Raw genomic sequence first — 17,859 nt, forward strand, 5'->3', positions numbered from 1 at the left:
ACATAGCCAAGATGACCACTGTCTCATGAAATTTGGGGAATGACTCTTAGATTTGTCTGGGGTGCCTGCCTGGTCTGATTTCACCATTACCATGGTGCTTTCAAGCTTTCTGCATTTCCTGGCAATAGAGTTGGCTGAAGAATCTGCCATCTGTCATGGCATTTAAAAGATAAAAATGGAATCATAAATAGAGCCAGTTCTTCAGGAAAAAAAAAAAAAAAAAAAAAAAAGTCCAGCCGGCATGTCAAAATGGAGGACATTAGCATGTTCTTTTAGTCCCCGGCTGCTAGCAGCTGAAGTCAGCTTGCTAATCACTTGGTGTCATCTGTCCCAGAATGCGATGCCAAATCTTTCTTCCAGGCCAGCAGCACCAAACAATACAGGAGAAATTTATGATTCACAAAATAGTTTTGCAGAAGGTAAAAATCTGACCATGAAACTCCCCCGTTTAATTAATGCTGCCATAGCTTACATTAAAAAGAGAAGGGGGAAAATTTTCTGCCGCAGAATTTATCTCTTCTACCCAGCCAAATTCCTTGCCAGATTTAACAGCAAGCAACATAAATTTAGGTGATTAGATTGGTTGCATATATTTAATTTTTAAAAAGCACCATAATCACACTTTCATTAAAACAGGCTTTCAGCTTTGGTTGAGCGCCACTTGACAAACAACACAGCAGTCGATGACTGGGTTAGTGAAATGACAAGATTAAAAGGAGGGTCTTCAGCAGATGCTAGGCCCTTCCACTATAAATATGTAAAACTGCTGGCCAAACGTCAGAATGACACATTGAGAAGGTTCCTTCCCACAAGTACAAATTGTCCACAAACTTTTGGTACAACCAGGTATAATGGAAAGACCTCTCCAAAATGAGATCTCAGCCCAAGTTCAGCTCTGATACTTACTTATGTCAATTTAGGTGACTTTCTTTGTCTCTTGGAAACTCAGTTTTCTCATCCATAAAATGGGAGCAAGACACCTCTCTCAAGGTGGTGGTGTAAGCCTTAAGGGAAATGATATACACACAAAAAAGGGTCTAGAACACTGCCTGACTCATTACAGGTGTTCAAGCAATACTAGCTTTCCTACATATAAATGAAGGGATTGGATTAAATCAATGCTTTTCAACCCTTGTTGTTTGTTTACTGTCTCTCTATGGACCTGTTCCCTAATCTTAAGTCACTCAAACACCATCATCACAATTGTTGCCATTTTCTAGTATTACCTGTACTCTTATTACCTACTGTTTTGTTTTATATCAACTCACTTTTCTGCTTAAGTAAATGTACTTGAAAAGAAACCTTTTAAATACTAAAAGCTCAAAGTTTTCACTCATAAAAACTTAATCACTACAAATACTATAAAAATAAATACAGGAAAACAAACTGGTTTTCATTCTAGCTAGATATTGTTGGCCAATGGCTTAGAGCCTGAGGCCTGTACACTCTTTGCTAAAAAGGGAAAACAGTTAATATTGAAGAGCTGCTAAGTACATATGAGCACAGGCCTAAGACTTCCTTCTAGAAACAGAAGGATAGAGAGAATTAAAAGGGAGTAGTTTCCCACTCTTGAATCCCTATTATTTATTGTCTCCTTCCTGTACCAGCCCACATCATTCTGCATCTTTGTATCATTGATGGTACTAATCACTCATTTTAGGAAATAGAACCACAGATTTTTTGCTAAAAGAAAACCTTGCCCAGAAGCTCAGTGTGCAAAACAAACTAAAAGTCAAACCACCAAAAAACTAAACCAAACAAAGTTATCTCAGAAAACTGGGATGTGAGCTGCAGAGTCCCACCAATTCAGCCCCTTCATTTTCTGTCTCTGGGAGGCCCTCAGAAGCCTCCTGTAAATCTTCAAACTCCTCAGAACATACTTGGAACAATGGACTGGACCAGACTGGAGATGGCTAGTCCCAATAGCATCAGAATCACCTAGAGAGCTTTTAAAAATACAGATTCCTGGGCCTGAAACTGGACTTACCAAAGTCGCCTCTCTGCAGTAAGGCCCAAGAATTTGAATTTTTTAAACCTCTCAGGTAAGTCTCTTCAGAATCTAGAAAGTTAGACATTCCTGGGATGAATGATTTCTAGAACACCATCTAGTAGGACTCTCTCTGCATGTGAATTAGGAAACTGTTATTGTATCACCAATCCTCACATTAGGGATTTTGTTTTTCATTTTCAGCTCATCACTACCATCTGATTAAGACGTAATTGTTATTTCTCAACATCTTTACATGTTCATTCTTTGGCTTCACCAGTAGGATCTCTGGTTTCTCCAATACAGTCATTAATGTCTTCAACAGACTCTCCCATAGGCATTGACGGGGGGAAGCAGGAATGGACAGGAACAAGAAGTCCCAGAAATGGGTATCAAACGAAAAGCCCTGAATCTGGTAGACCTAGGTTAAGTCAAGAAGCATCCACCCTCCATTTAACAAACAGGAAAAACAGAATCATCATTGCTCTTTATACCTTCTTTCCTCCAAGATTAATCGTAGTGGTGTAAAGATTGGAGAGAAAAAAATGGGGCCAAGGAAAGAATATAGTAAACAATGATAACAACAAGAATGACAACAACAATAGTAACAGTAAAAATAGAAACCAATATTTATCTTGTTCTTCCTACGTGCCATGTATTGTTTCCAGTACTTTATGTACACAAGCCCATTTAAACCCCTCAGCAACTCTCTGAGGCAGCTAACATGAGCATCATTCCTTTTCATGGAAGAGTTAATGCGAGCACAGGAGAATGTGTGACTTGACGAAAACCAGAGATGTGATGCAATGAAGGCAGGAACTGACCCCAGGCCTATGCCTTCCCAAGCCAAAGAACCAGTGGGAAAACTATTCCCCACTTCCGACGTTTCAGTTAATACTGAGCAACACTCAAGCACTGAATTCGTTACTTAGAGAGTGACCAACCAAATGATTATCTGCTTGTTAAGAACACTTGTCAAGGGAAAAAAGAAGGTATTAGTTAAAACTCCCCTGGATTTTTTTGTTTAACAGTTGAACTATCCAAATCATCTTTTCAAATCATCATTCCAAATGCCAAAAAGGGAAGCAAAATCATCTTTACTGACATTTAAACACTGTTTATCATAGCAGACATATTGAATTTAGATAGATAAGATATATGATAGAGGAAAGTGGTATTTGGACACGGGTATATCAGTGTAATTGATAGTTTATGGGAGCCGTTCAAATAACCCAGGAGTCTGCGACATTTATGTTATTTTATAGCATTCTTTTGAAGGCTGTTTTCTGACATGGTAAAAATTATACTGGAGGCCAGAAGTCCTACGTGTATGGAAAATGAATCAATGCTCTCAGGGCCTCCTTCTTTTTTTTTTTTTTTTTTGGTACTTGGGCCTCTCCCGCTGTGGAGCACAGGCTCCGGACGCGCAGGCCCAGTGGCCATGGCTCACGGGCCCAGCCGCTCCGCGGCATGTGGGATCTTCCCGGACCGGGGCACAAACCCGTGTCCCCTGCATCGGCAGGCGGACTCTCAACCACTGCGCCACCAGGGAAGCCCCATGGCCTCCTTCTTAATTGGTAAAATTCAGGGTTAGATGTGTACCATGGTCCCCCAAAGGCTAGTCTAAGATTTCTGGGTTCTCATCCCAACCCTGAGGTCCTTGGGGAAACTCAAGTTCACCCAGCTTTGAAAACTGCTAAATGATAGATCCTCTGCAGTTTTTCCTGCTTTCTGTGACTGGAAACAGATTTCAGTATTTTAAATGAATGTAGACCTTCATTAATGTTGTATCTTTGCCTTTTCAACAGATTGTTATTCCTTCCAGTGATTTATTTGATACAGAATCCTTGAACAGGTGCACAGCCCCCAATTATAACACGGTTTCTATGGGGAAATACGATCCATTTTATGGCAACATGATTTATGATGTAGTTACCAGAACACATTGTGTCAAAAGGCACTGTCTGCTTATGCCAAATGTTTACTAGCAAATTCCTTTCCCTCAGATAGAAAAACATACTCAAAAAGAGGTAAATTACTTTTCTGCAGCTCTCATTAGCGGGGATCCTCAGGTCTTCACATGTCTCTTCATGGAACAGCTTGCACTGAGATCTGCTTAGGTGTTTATTTTTAAACAACGAGCCCTAATTTCTTGGCTGGCTGCTGTCATTTTAATTGTGCACCTTTCCCTTTCATCCATCGAGGGAGTGGATGAAGAGCATACTTACACCAGAGCTGGAAAAGGACCCATTTTTTCCCTCCTTTGTCTTTCTAAGCACTAATCCAAAGGAGTTCTGAAAAGTTTCCTCGGGGCTCACCTGAACGTGTCTCTGTGGGCAGCTGCCGTGCTCTTATGTACGTAGCAGACTGTCTGTCCTGCTATGTCCATCTGGCTGAAGCTTGTAATGGGGACCCCAGGATAGTGGACGTATTCGACCTGGCCATATCGCGGTGGGGAGGTGATGACGTAGAGAAGTTCCTCAGGCTTGTCTGTTCCGTCCACAGCAAGGAGGGTGGTGGTCATCAGGAAACCTCTGTCACCTTTAGACACCGAAAGTGGTTTTGCCCGGATGACAATATCACCTGCGTGGCAGAAGAGGTTGTGGTCAAGAACCAAATTTTTAAAAATAAAATGTCCAAGGTGAAGGTAAAAAGCCAAGGTCAAACTGTGCAGAAGTCAAAACTAATATGACATAGCAAGATTTCTATAACAAGGATGAATAAAAGAATTCAGCCAAAGACACGAGCAGATATCACAAAGAAGGCGTAACAGTATGGCCAACAAAGGCACAAAAGACGCTCAGTCTCATGAATAGTCACAGAAATATAAATCAAGATCACAGTAAGTTGTCCTCTTGTAACCCTCTGATCAGCAAGGATGTAGGAGCCTGATGATACCAAGTGTTGAAGAGGACGTAGAATCTTGCATATGAGTCTGGTAGGAGTGTAAACTGGTACACAATCTGGAATTATTTTGTAAAGAGTTGGATACTCACCTGTGCCTTGACCCAGGGATTCCACTCCAGCTGCATGCTGGAGAGAAACACATGCACTTGTACCCAGGAGATCTGTGCTAGAATGGTCATGGCAGCACTGCTTGTAACTGAGAACAATGGAGACAACCCAAATGCCTTCTCAAAAGGTGAATGTATAAACAAACTGTGGTCTATTCATACAACTGAATTTTGTACAGTAGCAAAACAGATGCACTAGAGCTATATGCAACCACACAAGATGTAGCTTATTAACATTTATTAGCTGAGTGAGCAAGTCCCAGAAAAGCATAAACAAAAGTAAGAAAATTAACACAAAATTCAGGATGGTGGTTCTCACTGGACGTTGGAAAGAGCACATAGGTAGATGTTTGATACTGTTAATATTCCAGTCCTTGTATGTGTGGTGGCTACATAGGTGTTCTTATGTTTAAAAGACTGTATGAATGAGTGTCTGAATGAGCAAAGGAGAAGAGGATCACACACAGACAAAGGATACAGTGTTTCACAAACTAAGGATTATAATCCAATTTTGCTCACCTGAGGTTCATTAAAAAAATCACAACTAAAATACTATAGAGTTTCTACTTTGTACAGTTACAGGGTTAAGGTACTGTCATATTTCTCAGGCTATAAATGAGGAAACTAAGGTGTAGAAATGTTAACCAACTTGCTAATGATTACACAATTATGAAAGGTGGAGCTTGAATATCTGACCCAAGAGCACAAACTCAAACATTTTATTATTTTGCTTCCTTTCTTTAGTATATAAGGAATTCTTGAAAATTAACACTAAAACGGTGAATATCCAAAAGGAAATGTGTGTAAAATAAATGCCAAGTCATTTCTGAATTAAAAATACAGTCAATAAAATCTTGAAAAGATATTTAGTCCTGTAAGGAAATAAAACATCAAAGAGGTATAATTTTACCCCAGTGTTTCTCAATGAGGGACAATTTTGCCCCCCAGGGGACATTTAGCAACATCTGGAGACATTTTGGTTATCCTATCTGAGACGTGCTACTGGCTTCCAGTGGGTAGAGACCAGAGATGCTGCTAAAAATCTGATAATGCACAACAAAGACTTATGCTTCCAAAATGTCAATATTGCCGAGACAGGGAAACCCTGTTTCAGATGATCAAATTGGTCTTTTTTGTATACTATGCTTTTAACTCAAAATGCTATGCAACTTATGTCCAACCTAAGAATCAATGACCAACCTAATTTTAAATCAAAACCTGAGCCCCAGATTCTTCAGAGGGAGTCAAGATGAATATATCAACGAAGTAAGAAGAATGAACAAGGCTGGGGAAATAAAAATCATGCACAGGAGGTTTCACCAGGAGCAGAAGATACAGCTGAGTGGAGGAAGAGCATCTAGGTTTAGCCTGAACCCAACTTTTCAGCACTGTAATGACAGAGTATGGATCAGGGTCAACTATAGACAATGTCCTTCTCAACTTCTCTCAAAGATGTCCATGTCATTTTTGCCACTGCACATATCAGAAGACACAGCACAATGGGAAGACATAATGTTATTTACAATAGCTCCCAAATGGAAATAACCCAACTGCTCAATATGCTAATATTAGTGTTGATTTAGTCTAACAATTCAGTATAGTTTCATTTAGAGATGAACAATTATGGCTATAAAGTTACACTGCAAACTGAGAAAACTGATGCTAAGGAAGGGAGGAGGGAGCAAGAAGGGAGGGAGGGAGGAAGGAAAGAGAGAGAGAGAAAGAAAAGAAGGAAGGAAGGAAGGAAGGAGGGAAGGAAGGACAGCAACAGTGAAGGAGGAGGGGAAGGAGAGAACACTGTACAGAGATAAAACACCACTATGTTTAAAAAAGAAAAGAAATTATGAACTTCTGAAAATGTTAACAGGTTAATGTATCTACCTAATGTAAGTTTTCACAAATACTTTTAGAAAATAATCACGTGTCAGTTATAGCAGAGACTAGTGAGGCACTCACCAGTCTCAATGCCTTTTCTTCCTGGATGCATTGCTCCAGTTTCTACAGCCCAGACTCCTTAATGTGGCCCGTGACTGCAGTTCAGCCACAGGTACCCTAACTCCAAGCCTAGCCCATGAAATTCTCTCATTATCCTCCATATCTCACTCTCAAAGTGACTCCAAGGACTTCCGAGACAAATGATCCCCTAGCAGGAAAGAATCTCCAGGTGGCTGCTTGGAACAGAACTCTCCTCCACCATGCTAGGGAATGCATCTCGGTAAGGCAATGACAGGATAACCTGCCCTAATACATTAGGTGCATTTTACTTGTATTACGTTTTGCCTGGACAGATACTTACGATGAATGCAGTCTTACTTTTGCAGAGAGAAATAAATGTGTACAGTAACACGTAGCTTATCTGAGAGTCACTTATTAGACATCTTCAAGGAAACAAGCAAATAAAATATATTATTATACAGCCCCAAAATAAACATATGAAAATCAATCAAGCTAGCTTAAAATTTTTCTTAAAAAAATTCAGAACTGTAATTTTACCATATATATGAAGTAAGACTTTTACTGTACCTAAGCATCCAATTTAATTTAGCTCTGAGCTTCCTGGCAGCCAAGGCAAAAAAAGAAAGCACTGTCAATCAAGCACATACTGAGGATCTAAGACTGTGCTTGGTCCTGGGAATATATAGATCCTGGACTATACAGATGAATGAGATAGGATCTTTACCCTCCTCACATAAGCTCTAAGGAAAAGTATGGGGTAGTGAGTGACATGTTGGGAATCAAGGGCTTACACTCTCCCTTGCTGAGATTCCTTTCCAGTATTTTTTTTTCAATCTCTTCCTTCTGCCATTTATGTGTTGCTGAGTCCTATCATGCAAATGGTCTTTAATTAATTCAAGAAGATAATTATCTTACAGCATTCTCCCTTGTCCCTGAAGAGTATTGTCAGCACTTCCAAAGTGAACAGAGAAACAACCTCCAACCTTTACAATAACAAAATTCCTTTCTGTTATTTTTTTATTTTAAGACACATTTATTTGTATTTCCTTTATTATTGTTGTATTGAAAATATTTTTCCTTTCAAACTCTGTTTTCAAGTAATAACTCAATCCCTGAAGATAAAACTAGAGTCATCACATTGATTTGGTAAAATTTTACTTAAAGCTTAAAACCCTGACAGTTAAAGTAGCCTGTGCAGCCTGTGGGCAAGGCCGGGTTTTTAATAGGCTTTTTGAAATACTGAAAATAACAAATGAATTGGCTACCCTCATAAACCTCACAGATCACAGGCAAAGCAAGTGAGGAGTCAAAGGATCAAATCATAAATGATGGAATTTCAAGATAGAGGATGGAAGGAAGAAAGGAAAGGAGGGAAGGAGAAAGGGTGGGAGAGAGGGAAGGAGGGAGGGAGGGAGGGAGGGAGAGAGGAAGAGAGGAAGAGAGGGAGGGGAAAAGCTTTAAGGGCTTACACCAGCTCACTTCTGGTTGTAAAAGTTGGTTCCAATAAACCCTGACAGACATGCTTTACCTTTTCCCATATCCTTGATGGTGATGTGACAGTCAAATGCAGGGGACCTATTGTCACCGTCCCAGAGGTAAAAAGTGAAGCTGTCTCGGTTCTGGGAATCCATTGCGCCGGTGTGTGTGTATCTCAGCAAGTTCAGATCCACTTCTTCCTGAGTGCATTTCATGCCAGGATGGAGAGGGACCCAGTCCCTCCCTATCTGAAAGGTGTCAGAATTAGTCAGCTGCCCAGGGTTTTTTTCCCCCCACGTTGTGTCAGTGGACATCTTCCATATCCTCTGAAAACTTCCAATATGAATGATATTTCAGGAAAACTCTAGATTTAATCTTTTGCCATTCTGCATCATATTTTCCATTTAAAGAAATATATTAAAACAATTTCAGGCCTTGGGGAAAAAACGAGCTTTAACCAAAGGATTTTTGACAAAGTCTTGTGGCAATTCAACTGCAGTGCTATTTCCAAGGTATTTAACACAAGCAATCATAGCTGATTAAGTATTTCAATTATTGAGAGCAGGTGGGTAATCGAGCTGTTGGAATTGATTCTTTAAAAATTAAATGTGTCTCATTTGGGGTTTCCTTTTTTGTTTTTAGTTCTTATCATTGTACAACTAATAAAACCTATTATTTCATACTGGTTTGTCACTGGGCTTATCTGAAGTAGATAAAACATAAATAGAATGGGTGTATTTACTGTCCACACAGTTTTAGGTTTCCAAAAGACCAAAAATGATCAAAGTCCCTATCACTCCCTATATTTATACCCTGAGTCAGCACGAAAACAACTGCAAATATCATATATGTATTATGTATCATGCTCTTCTAATAATAAGCTGGCATTAGTTAAGCATATATTCTGTACAGAATTCAGTGCAGAAATTGTGGCATTTTCAATTAAAAGAGGTCCTTATGCTGAGGGAGAGCTGACAACTGAGACTATTCGAAAATACAATAATAATAAATCTGTCTCTGATTAATAATTCTACTGTTTTCTCTTAAAAATGCATAGCTTTCCCTAAGAAGGGCTCATAAAAGTCATTTGAGGTAATTCAAGCAAAATGTCATCTTAAAAATTTACTATATGATATTATCTTGTGCTTTTCCTGTCTGGTTTAAGAGACTATAACAGAAATTTAAACGATTTTTTAAAAATTTCCTCTGTCACATTATTCCACATGCCTTCTCTCCCCTCACTGTATTACCACTTCCCTTTGTCATTCTATTTGATAAAGTTCCCTCCCTTTAATGCTTGTGCCCATCTGATGTTTGCACACCGGTACGTTCTGCCCCAGTGCTCACTGGGTGAAAGTTAATTATAATAATTAAGCACATTGTTTGTCTGCATCATAAGATCTGTTTGTAAATTTATTTTTTAAAACAGATTCTCTTTCAGGTTTTAAACCAAACGGCCTGCAATTCTATTTAATGTTTTTCTTTATAATCTTTTCCCAGAAAGTAAATACAGAAGATGATATCTTTTGCTCTCTGTCATCTCCATCTAATTCCCCACTTGCATTCCCAAGTGTGAGCTCTGACTTAACAAAATCATTTGCAAGCCCCCAAAGAGGAAGAAAATAAGATTCAGTCTCAAGGTGGGGAAAACGCAGGAAAGTCAACCAGAAAACCAGGACGCGTGAGAAAGTCCAGGAGGCCTGGTCCCTGGTCTTGGAGAGACTTGGAAAAGCCCTAGAGAGCAGGGAGAGAACTCTGTGGCACCATATTGGGAACATGGACCCATCTGGATTTTCTCATAACCAAAACACTTCAGTTCCCATGTCACCCAAATGTGTGAGCTGTCACTGCATTTCTGCTTCATTACTCTTTGAAATGAAATAAGGACACAGCTGCACCTCAATTTAAATCTGTGATTGCTCTTCACTTTGATTCTCTATGGTGCCCACAATCTAAGACAATCAAGCTGTTCTACGCAGAATGAATCCTTGCTGCTTTTCTCAGGCTGTACCTACATTACATTAAAAGTTAAGCATTCAGTCAAATAATCACATTGGAGATGGCTGGTGGTTACTGTTGCTAGCCTTAATCCACCATTCAGACAGACATTATGATGGAATACTCAAGTGACCTTCTCAAGTGACTGATCTCTAATTCGTACTGGGTTGATTCTTGGACATCACACACACACAGTCTGAATCAGACTGGTGAGCAGCATTTGTGAAAAGACTATCTTTTCTCCATTGCATTACCTCGGCTGCTTTGTCAAAAATCAGTTGACTCCACTTGTGTGGGTCTATTTCTGGGCTCTCTATTCTGTTCCATTGATCTGTTTGTTTATTCTTGTACCAAACCAACACTGTCTGGATTACTGTAGTTGTATATTAGTCTTGAAGTCAGGTAGTGTCAGCCCTTCAATTTCATTCTTCTATATTGTGTTAGATAGTCTGGGTATTTTGCCTCTCTAGATAAACTTTAGAATCAGTTTGTTGATACCCATAACAACTGCTCTAAAAAATAAAGTCTATCAGTAACTAGATAACTTGCTTTACCCCAGTAACTCCCTATGCTCCAATTTAGGTACAGTCCCAATGGGGAAGGAGCAATGATGAACCTTAATTTTGGTTGAATTTACCCTGAATTGAGGAAGTAAATTTAGAATAGTGTGAGCTCTCCCCAAACTAGGAAAATTAAAATTTCTACCTCTGAGCAAAATATGGCTATTACAGAATAACTTCAGTTATAGGAATCTGTGCATTCAGAAAATGTATACCTGTTACATTCATTTTGAAAAATAAAAGTAAAAAGGCCACTAACCTTAAGCTGAAGTTGCCCATTTTGGGGAAGACTTTCAAATACGTAGTAAATCTTCTCCCTGGGGGAGTCTTCATCTATGGCTGAGAGAACTGCACTAGAAATAATACGAGTTTCACCCATATTCACTGTAATTTCAGCTTTCCTGTAAAAAGGAAGATGTCTGGGTTGATATAAAAAATAGAAGACATCACCTTAGGAGGGGACACTGATAATGACTATTACAGCGTTCAACCTTAAAAAATTAGGGAATGATATTCAATATCCAAAGTACTGAAAATGATGGGTCAGATTTGTAAAATATGCTTTCATTTCACCTTACATGTGAAAGTCCTAAGGACAATTAGTCAGCAACAATGAGTATGGCACGAGGTAATTACATACTTCTGTCTACTTGTATAGAACTTTATAATTTTCTGTTAAAATTTATTTTATAAACTGATTTTCTTTCCAAAATTTTATCTGATACAACAACAGCACCATGAAGTAAGTGGGCTAGGGATTATTGTTCTAATTTTACAGACAGGAACTTAAAGAAATGAAATGACTTATTCACGGGTGTTCTGGTACCCTTTATGATAGACCATTATGAATTTGGTGATATTTAGGTAATCTGTAGCCCTCTACATTACTCTCCTCCTTGGTGATGTTCTGGGTAACTAGTGTTCTCTTCACAGTAATTCATCTTTTCCGAATGCTACAGCTGCCCGGTCAGCTCCTGGCATCTTGAAGAGAAGGCTGGGACAGAGAGCAGGTGCTGCTTCTACCATAAATGCTGCTGCTATGGGTTTTGTGTCTCCTATAAAGGGCTGCTGCTTTCACAGCCAATATGGCTGTTTTCCCTGGTCCTACCAAAGGGAAGAAGAGATTTCTTTTCAACTGTGTTTCTAGCTCTTGGTTTTGGTCATCACACATGGCCTGTGTCCAACTTGACTTTGTTTCTGAGAAAAACTGGGAAATTTCCTTGGGATTTAGATTAAGGACATTTGTGTAGCATCAACTGGTCATTCTCAACAGCCTTCCACTCCTCTGCTGACAAGCCATAACCCAAGCACCTCAGTTCTAACCTCTTTTACTAGGTTTTTCTTGCCTACTCATAACTGACATCTTCCCTGGCCATAGGAGATGACTTTTGCCCACCTCTTTACTAGAGAATATTAATCCTATCATTTTAGAAGGCTAAAATGATGGTTTAGGGCTTATGGAGATTAGTGGTGGGCACTTTTTTTTTTTTTTTGGGTCGCGCCACGCGGCTTGTGGGATCTTAATTCCCTAAACAAGGATTGAACCCGGGCTCCTGGCAGTCAGAGCATGGAGTCCTCAACACTGGACCGCAAGGGAATTCCCAGTGGTGCTTTTTTTTTTTTTTTTTTTTAAACACATGACTGTGTGGAAAGGTCTCTCTCTTTTTTTTTTTAATATTTATTTATTTGGCTGTGCCGGGTCTTAGTGGTGGTACACGGGATCTTTGTTGCCACAGGCAGGATCTTTAGTTGCGGCATGCGGGATCTAGTTCCCTGACCAGGGATTGAACCCGGGCCCCTTGTTTTGGGAGCACAGAGTCTTAACCGCTGGACCACGAGGGAAGTCCCCCCAGTGGTGCTTTTAATATAGAAACAGATGAATCAAAACAGGAAGCCAATACAATGAAGATGATAAGGAGTCTGGTAGAAAGAAGGGGTCAGAATTAAATTTCAGAGGGTCCAAGAGAGAAGAAAGTATGTCATAGTCTGAGTTACCCTGAAAGGGACAAAGACCTTGGTGCAGGTAATTTATTTGGGAAGTGATCTCAGGAACAAGCGAGAGGGAAGGAGGAGTGAGGAAGGAAAGGAGGAAAAGGCAACGAAGGGTGTATTAACTGCTCTGGGGCTCAATCCTGCTTGGGATCCTTTGAAGAGCCATGTAGAATATGCCTCAAATTATGCTTCAGAAGGATAGGAGGCTGGGATACTTATCTTCTCCACTACCTTTCATAGGTGGAGGGTTGCCCTCAAAGTATTCTCCCCTGTGCCTGGACATGGGCTGAATGAGCCACTGCTGCTTCAGAGAAAGCCCAGAGGCAAAAAAGCAGAGCACTACAGGCACTTAGATGGGGCACAGACAGCGTGCAGGGTACGTTCCATCATAGCTGCAACTAGAATCAGAGGTGGGCTAAGGGGGTGTAACCCCAGGAGCCAAAAGCACAGCATCTAAAAGGAATATCAAAGGAATGGTGTCAAATGACCTAACAAGGTCCAGCAAGATGAGAAGAGCCATTAGATTTGGTGGGAAATCAAAGGGTAACTTTTAAGGGAGGTTGGAGAGTGGGCAGGAATAGAGGAAGCAAACACAAGCTATTCCTCCAAATAGTCTGGCACTGAAATAAATGAGGGACTGAGTCATCGTTGTAGTTTTAGAATGAAAATACCTGCTTGGAATAACGCTAATAACTGACACTTATGAGAACTTAATAGGTATAGTCTCTGAAGTACCTTTACATATTTTAATTCCTTTAATCCTTTCAACAACCACATGAAGAGGATACTGCTATTATCGCCATTTACAAAGAAGTTGACAAAGAGGTAGTGAGAGGTTAAGTAACACGTTCAAGGTCACACCACCGATAAGTGGCTGAACCAAGGCAGTCTGGCTCCAGAATCTGCTCCCTTCACCACTAACTATATCCCTGTGTCTTATTAGCAGAAGGAATGAAAAGAAAGAGATGGAAGATGCGGTAGGGAGAAAATAATGGAGCAAGTTCTGGGAGAAGGCAAGAGGTGATATGCCCAAGGACACATATGGAAGGGAAAGAAGAAAAGGAAAAAAGAAAAGAAGAAGGAGGAATTTCGAGGCAAAGTTAGAGGAGCTTTGGTGATTCTGTAGATGAAGCTATGCCAGGAAGTTTAATAGCAAGAACACAGCAAGAAATAGTAAATCAGATAGGACTGAATGAGTGCCTTGTTAAGTTATTTTACCTTTCTGGTCTCAGTTGTCTCAGTGAGGATAACGATACCTACTTCACACAGTTTTGGTGAGGACTTAAGGAACAACTATATGTGAAAGGAGCCAACGTACTGCCACATAGTAAGCACTTAATAAACACCAGTTTTCACCTCTCTCCCTCCTTTTTAGGTAAAATGAGGTCATCAGAAAGGAGGTTTCATAATACCACAATATCCTTCATATTTTCATTTTTATAAATCAAGATTTACCAATCCAACATTCCAGCTAGAGAATAAGGAAATAGAAAGTTCTATTGAATATTCCTTGTCAAACTCATATCTGAGATGCAATCCTCCAAAAAACTATCTCCAGTATTTCCCATAATGCTTTCCAAGGGCCTTGGTGGCCCATAGGGAACAGCAGGAGAATTGGCAGAATAAGGAAGGGATTTGTTTAAGGTCCTGTTTTCTGCAAAGTGGACGAGACTTTGGGAGTTTACACACTTCAGGAAATTGTTCACTTCCTGATAAAGACTTGGACTGTCTACTCAATGCCCCTCACTGCTACACCATTAAAATGGTCAAAGAGGTACCAAGAAGCAGACAATTCTCTCCATCCAGCACCTGAGAAGAGTCGGACTTCCTAAAGTTCTAACCTTGGACAGTTCTGTACAGTTTCCAATAATAAGAGAAATGGCTAGAGCTATAAAAATATAATTCATGAAGACTCTGTACCCTATGATCAAACTCTGATCAGCTACAGAGGGAGACACCGAGAAAGTCTGCAATTAGTAATATCAGTACAGAATTTTTAAAAAGTGATCATTTTGACAACAGGTGGCAAGGGGGCATTGATCCCTATGGAACACAGTAGAGGACTGGAGGACAATGAAATACCAAGATGATGAAAGAAGTGTCAGTGATATATTTCCCTCAGTCACTCTTAGTTCAAAGTTTGACCAAATCCACAGTGAGGACTGTCTGCAGTTAATATTATCACACTTTAATTGAATCTATGTATTAATTACACTCTGATGTGTGTGCATGCATGTGTTTAAATATTTAGTACACTGTTCATTCTATATTGTATGTTTGGTTATTTTGAATTATTGACAACTAAATAAAACTTTTAGAGGAAAATCAAATAACTGAAAGGTGGAGAAACCATAATTTTAAAAGATACATGCATCCCACTGCATGTATGGGATGCAGTGCTCACTGCAGCACTATTTACAATAGCCAGGACATGGAAGCAACCTAAAAGTCCATTAACAGAGGAATGGATAAAGAAGATGTGGTACATATATACAATGGAATATTACTCAGCCATAAAAAGAAACAAAATAGTGTCATTTGCAGAGATGTGGACAGACCTAGAAACTGCCATACAGAGTGAAGTAAGCCAGAAAGAGAAAAACAAATAATGTATAATGTTGCTTATATGTGGAATCTAGAAAAATGGTACAGATGAACTTATTTACAAAGCAGAAATAGAGACACAGATGTAGAGAACAAACTTATGGATATCAAGGAGGGAAGGGGGAGTGGGATGAATTGAGGGATTGGGATTGACATATATACACTACTATATATAAAATAGATAACTAATGAGAACCTACTGTATAGCACAGGGAACTCTACCCAATTCTCTGTGGTGACCTAAATGGGAAGGAAATCTAAAAAAGGGGGGATGTATGTACACATATAACTGATTCACCTTGCTGTACAGCAGAAACACAACATTGTAAAGCAACTATACTCCAATAAAAATTAATTTTTAAAAGGCTAATTTGAGAATTGTTAAGGAGAAGTTATATTAACTAATATTTGCACCAAAGGTTCTAGGTGCCTGACTAGGTGGGGCAAGTTGTAACAGGCAGGAGCTGTCAAAGACTTGTTTCTCTCTTGAGGACACACATTCCATTTGCATCTAGTCTTCCAGACCTCAGAATTTTATACAGAATTTGAAAGGCACTCTTTTCAGGTAGCTTACTTGCTCAGCACTGGTTTCTCATCATTAACTGGGGTGACCTCTACAGAAATGGTTTTAAGTATCTTATGTTTCCCATCCGACAACTGGATTGTAAAGTCATCAGCAAGGCTCTCTGAGTCATCATGCAAATACATCAACCTCATTCCTGGAAAAAGGGAAAAAAGAGAGAAAGTAAATCTTTTTTATGATCGAACCACTTCAAAGCATGTCACAGATAATTTGTTTTAACCTCCAAGGCATTGGTATTAGCATTAGCTATTAATCAATACAATAAGGTTGCATTGATAAATGCATAAATCAAACTGTTTTATGAAGTAAGAGCACCTGTTCTCGTTCAATAAAAGTTTCTATTTAAATAAGTTAGTATTTGATAAGGGTCTTATTTACAATCAGTGAGAAAGTATATATTATTTAATAAACTTCAGGAAAACAATGGTGACAGAGTGTTTAAATGAAACAGAAAATTAGTTCATTACATAGAGAAATTCATAGTTAGATCCCTACCTCAAGCCAACAACCAAAATAAACTCTAAATGAATCAAAACTTAATTATAAAACTATTTTTAAAAACCTATATAACATTTATATGGAAATGCAAGAGACCCAGAATAGCTAAAACAGTCTTGGGAAAAAAAAGAACAAAGTTGGAGGACTCACATTTTCCATTTTCAAAACTTACTGCAAAGCTACAGTAATCAAGATAGGGTAGTACCGGCATAGAATAGATACAGAGGAACCTAATAAAAGAGAGCCCAGAAATTAGCTCATATGTATCTGATCAACTGATTTTCATCAAGGGCACCAAGACCATTCAATGGGGAAAGAGTAGTCTTTCAATAAATAGTGCTGGGACAACTGGACATCCATAGGCCAAAAAAATGAAATTGGATCCCTACTTCACACTATATACAAAAATTAACTCAAAATGGGTCATAGACCTAAACACCAAGAGCTAAGCTAGAAAAGCTGTTCGAAGAAAACATTTGTGACTTTGGGTTAGGCAATGGTTTTGCAGATAAGACACCAAAAGCACAAGTGACAAAACAAAACGACAACAAAAACATAGATAATTTGAACTCCAAAGGAAACCATCAAGGGAGCAAAATGACAATCCACAGAACTGGAGAAAATATTTACAAATCATTTTGTAATGAGGAGGATCTAGTATCCAGAATGTATTAAGAACTCTAACAACTCAATAGTAAAAGACAGCCCAGTTACAAAATGGGCAAAGGATCTGTGTAGACATTTTTCCAAAGAAGATATAAGAAGATATATAAATAGCCAAAAAACCTATGAAAAGATGCTCAACACCACTAGCTATTAGGGAAATGGAAATCAAAACCACAAGGAGATAGTACTTCACACACACACACTAGGATGGCTATAATTAAAAAGACAGACAATAACAAATGTTGGTGAGCATGTGGAGAAAATGGAATTCTTATATGTTGCCGGTAGAAATGTAAAATGATACAGCTACTTTGGAAAACAGTTTGGCAGTTCCTCAAAATGTTAAACATAGAGTTACATATGACCCAGCAATTCCACTCCTAGATATATAGCCAAGAGAAATGAATATATAGTATATACCCATATAATAAACTTGTACATGAATGTTTATAACAGCATCATTCATAATAGTCAAAAAAGTGGAAGTGACCCTAATGTCCATCAACTGATGAATGGATAAATAAA

General features: G+C 39.0%; 1 protein-coding gene across 1 annotated transcript in view; it reads right to left on the reverse strand.

The window, feature by feature from the left end:
• Nucleotides 1–17,859, reverse strand: part of FREM1 (FRAS1 related extracellular matrix 1) — a 168,313-nt gene that overhangs the window by 42,924 nt on the left and 107,530 nt on the right. The window contains exons 21-24 of the mRNA XM_067744415.1: nt 16,162–16,306; nt 11,251–11,392; nt 8,486–8,681; nt 4,306–4,570 (exon numbers count right to left, since the gene is read on the reverse strand). Coding sequence (XP_067600516.1) covers nt 4,306–4,570; nt 8,486–8,681; nt 11,251–11,392; nt 16,162–16,306 — 748 coding nt within the window. The remainder of the gene's footprint in view (nt 1–4,305; nt 4,571–8,485; nt 8,682–11,250; nt 11,393–16,161; nt 16,307–17,859) is intronic.

The sequence above is a fragment of the Pseudorca crassidens genome, chromosome 7, assembly GCF_039906515.1.
Source record: "Pseudorca crassidens isolate mPseCra1 chromosome 7, mPseCra1.hap1, whole genome shotgun sequence".
Lineage (NCBI taxonomy): Eukaryota > Metazoa > Chordata > Mammalia > Artiodactyla > Delphinidae > Pseudorca > Pseudorca crassidens.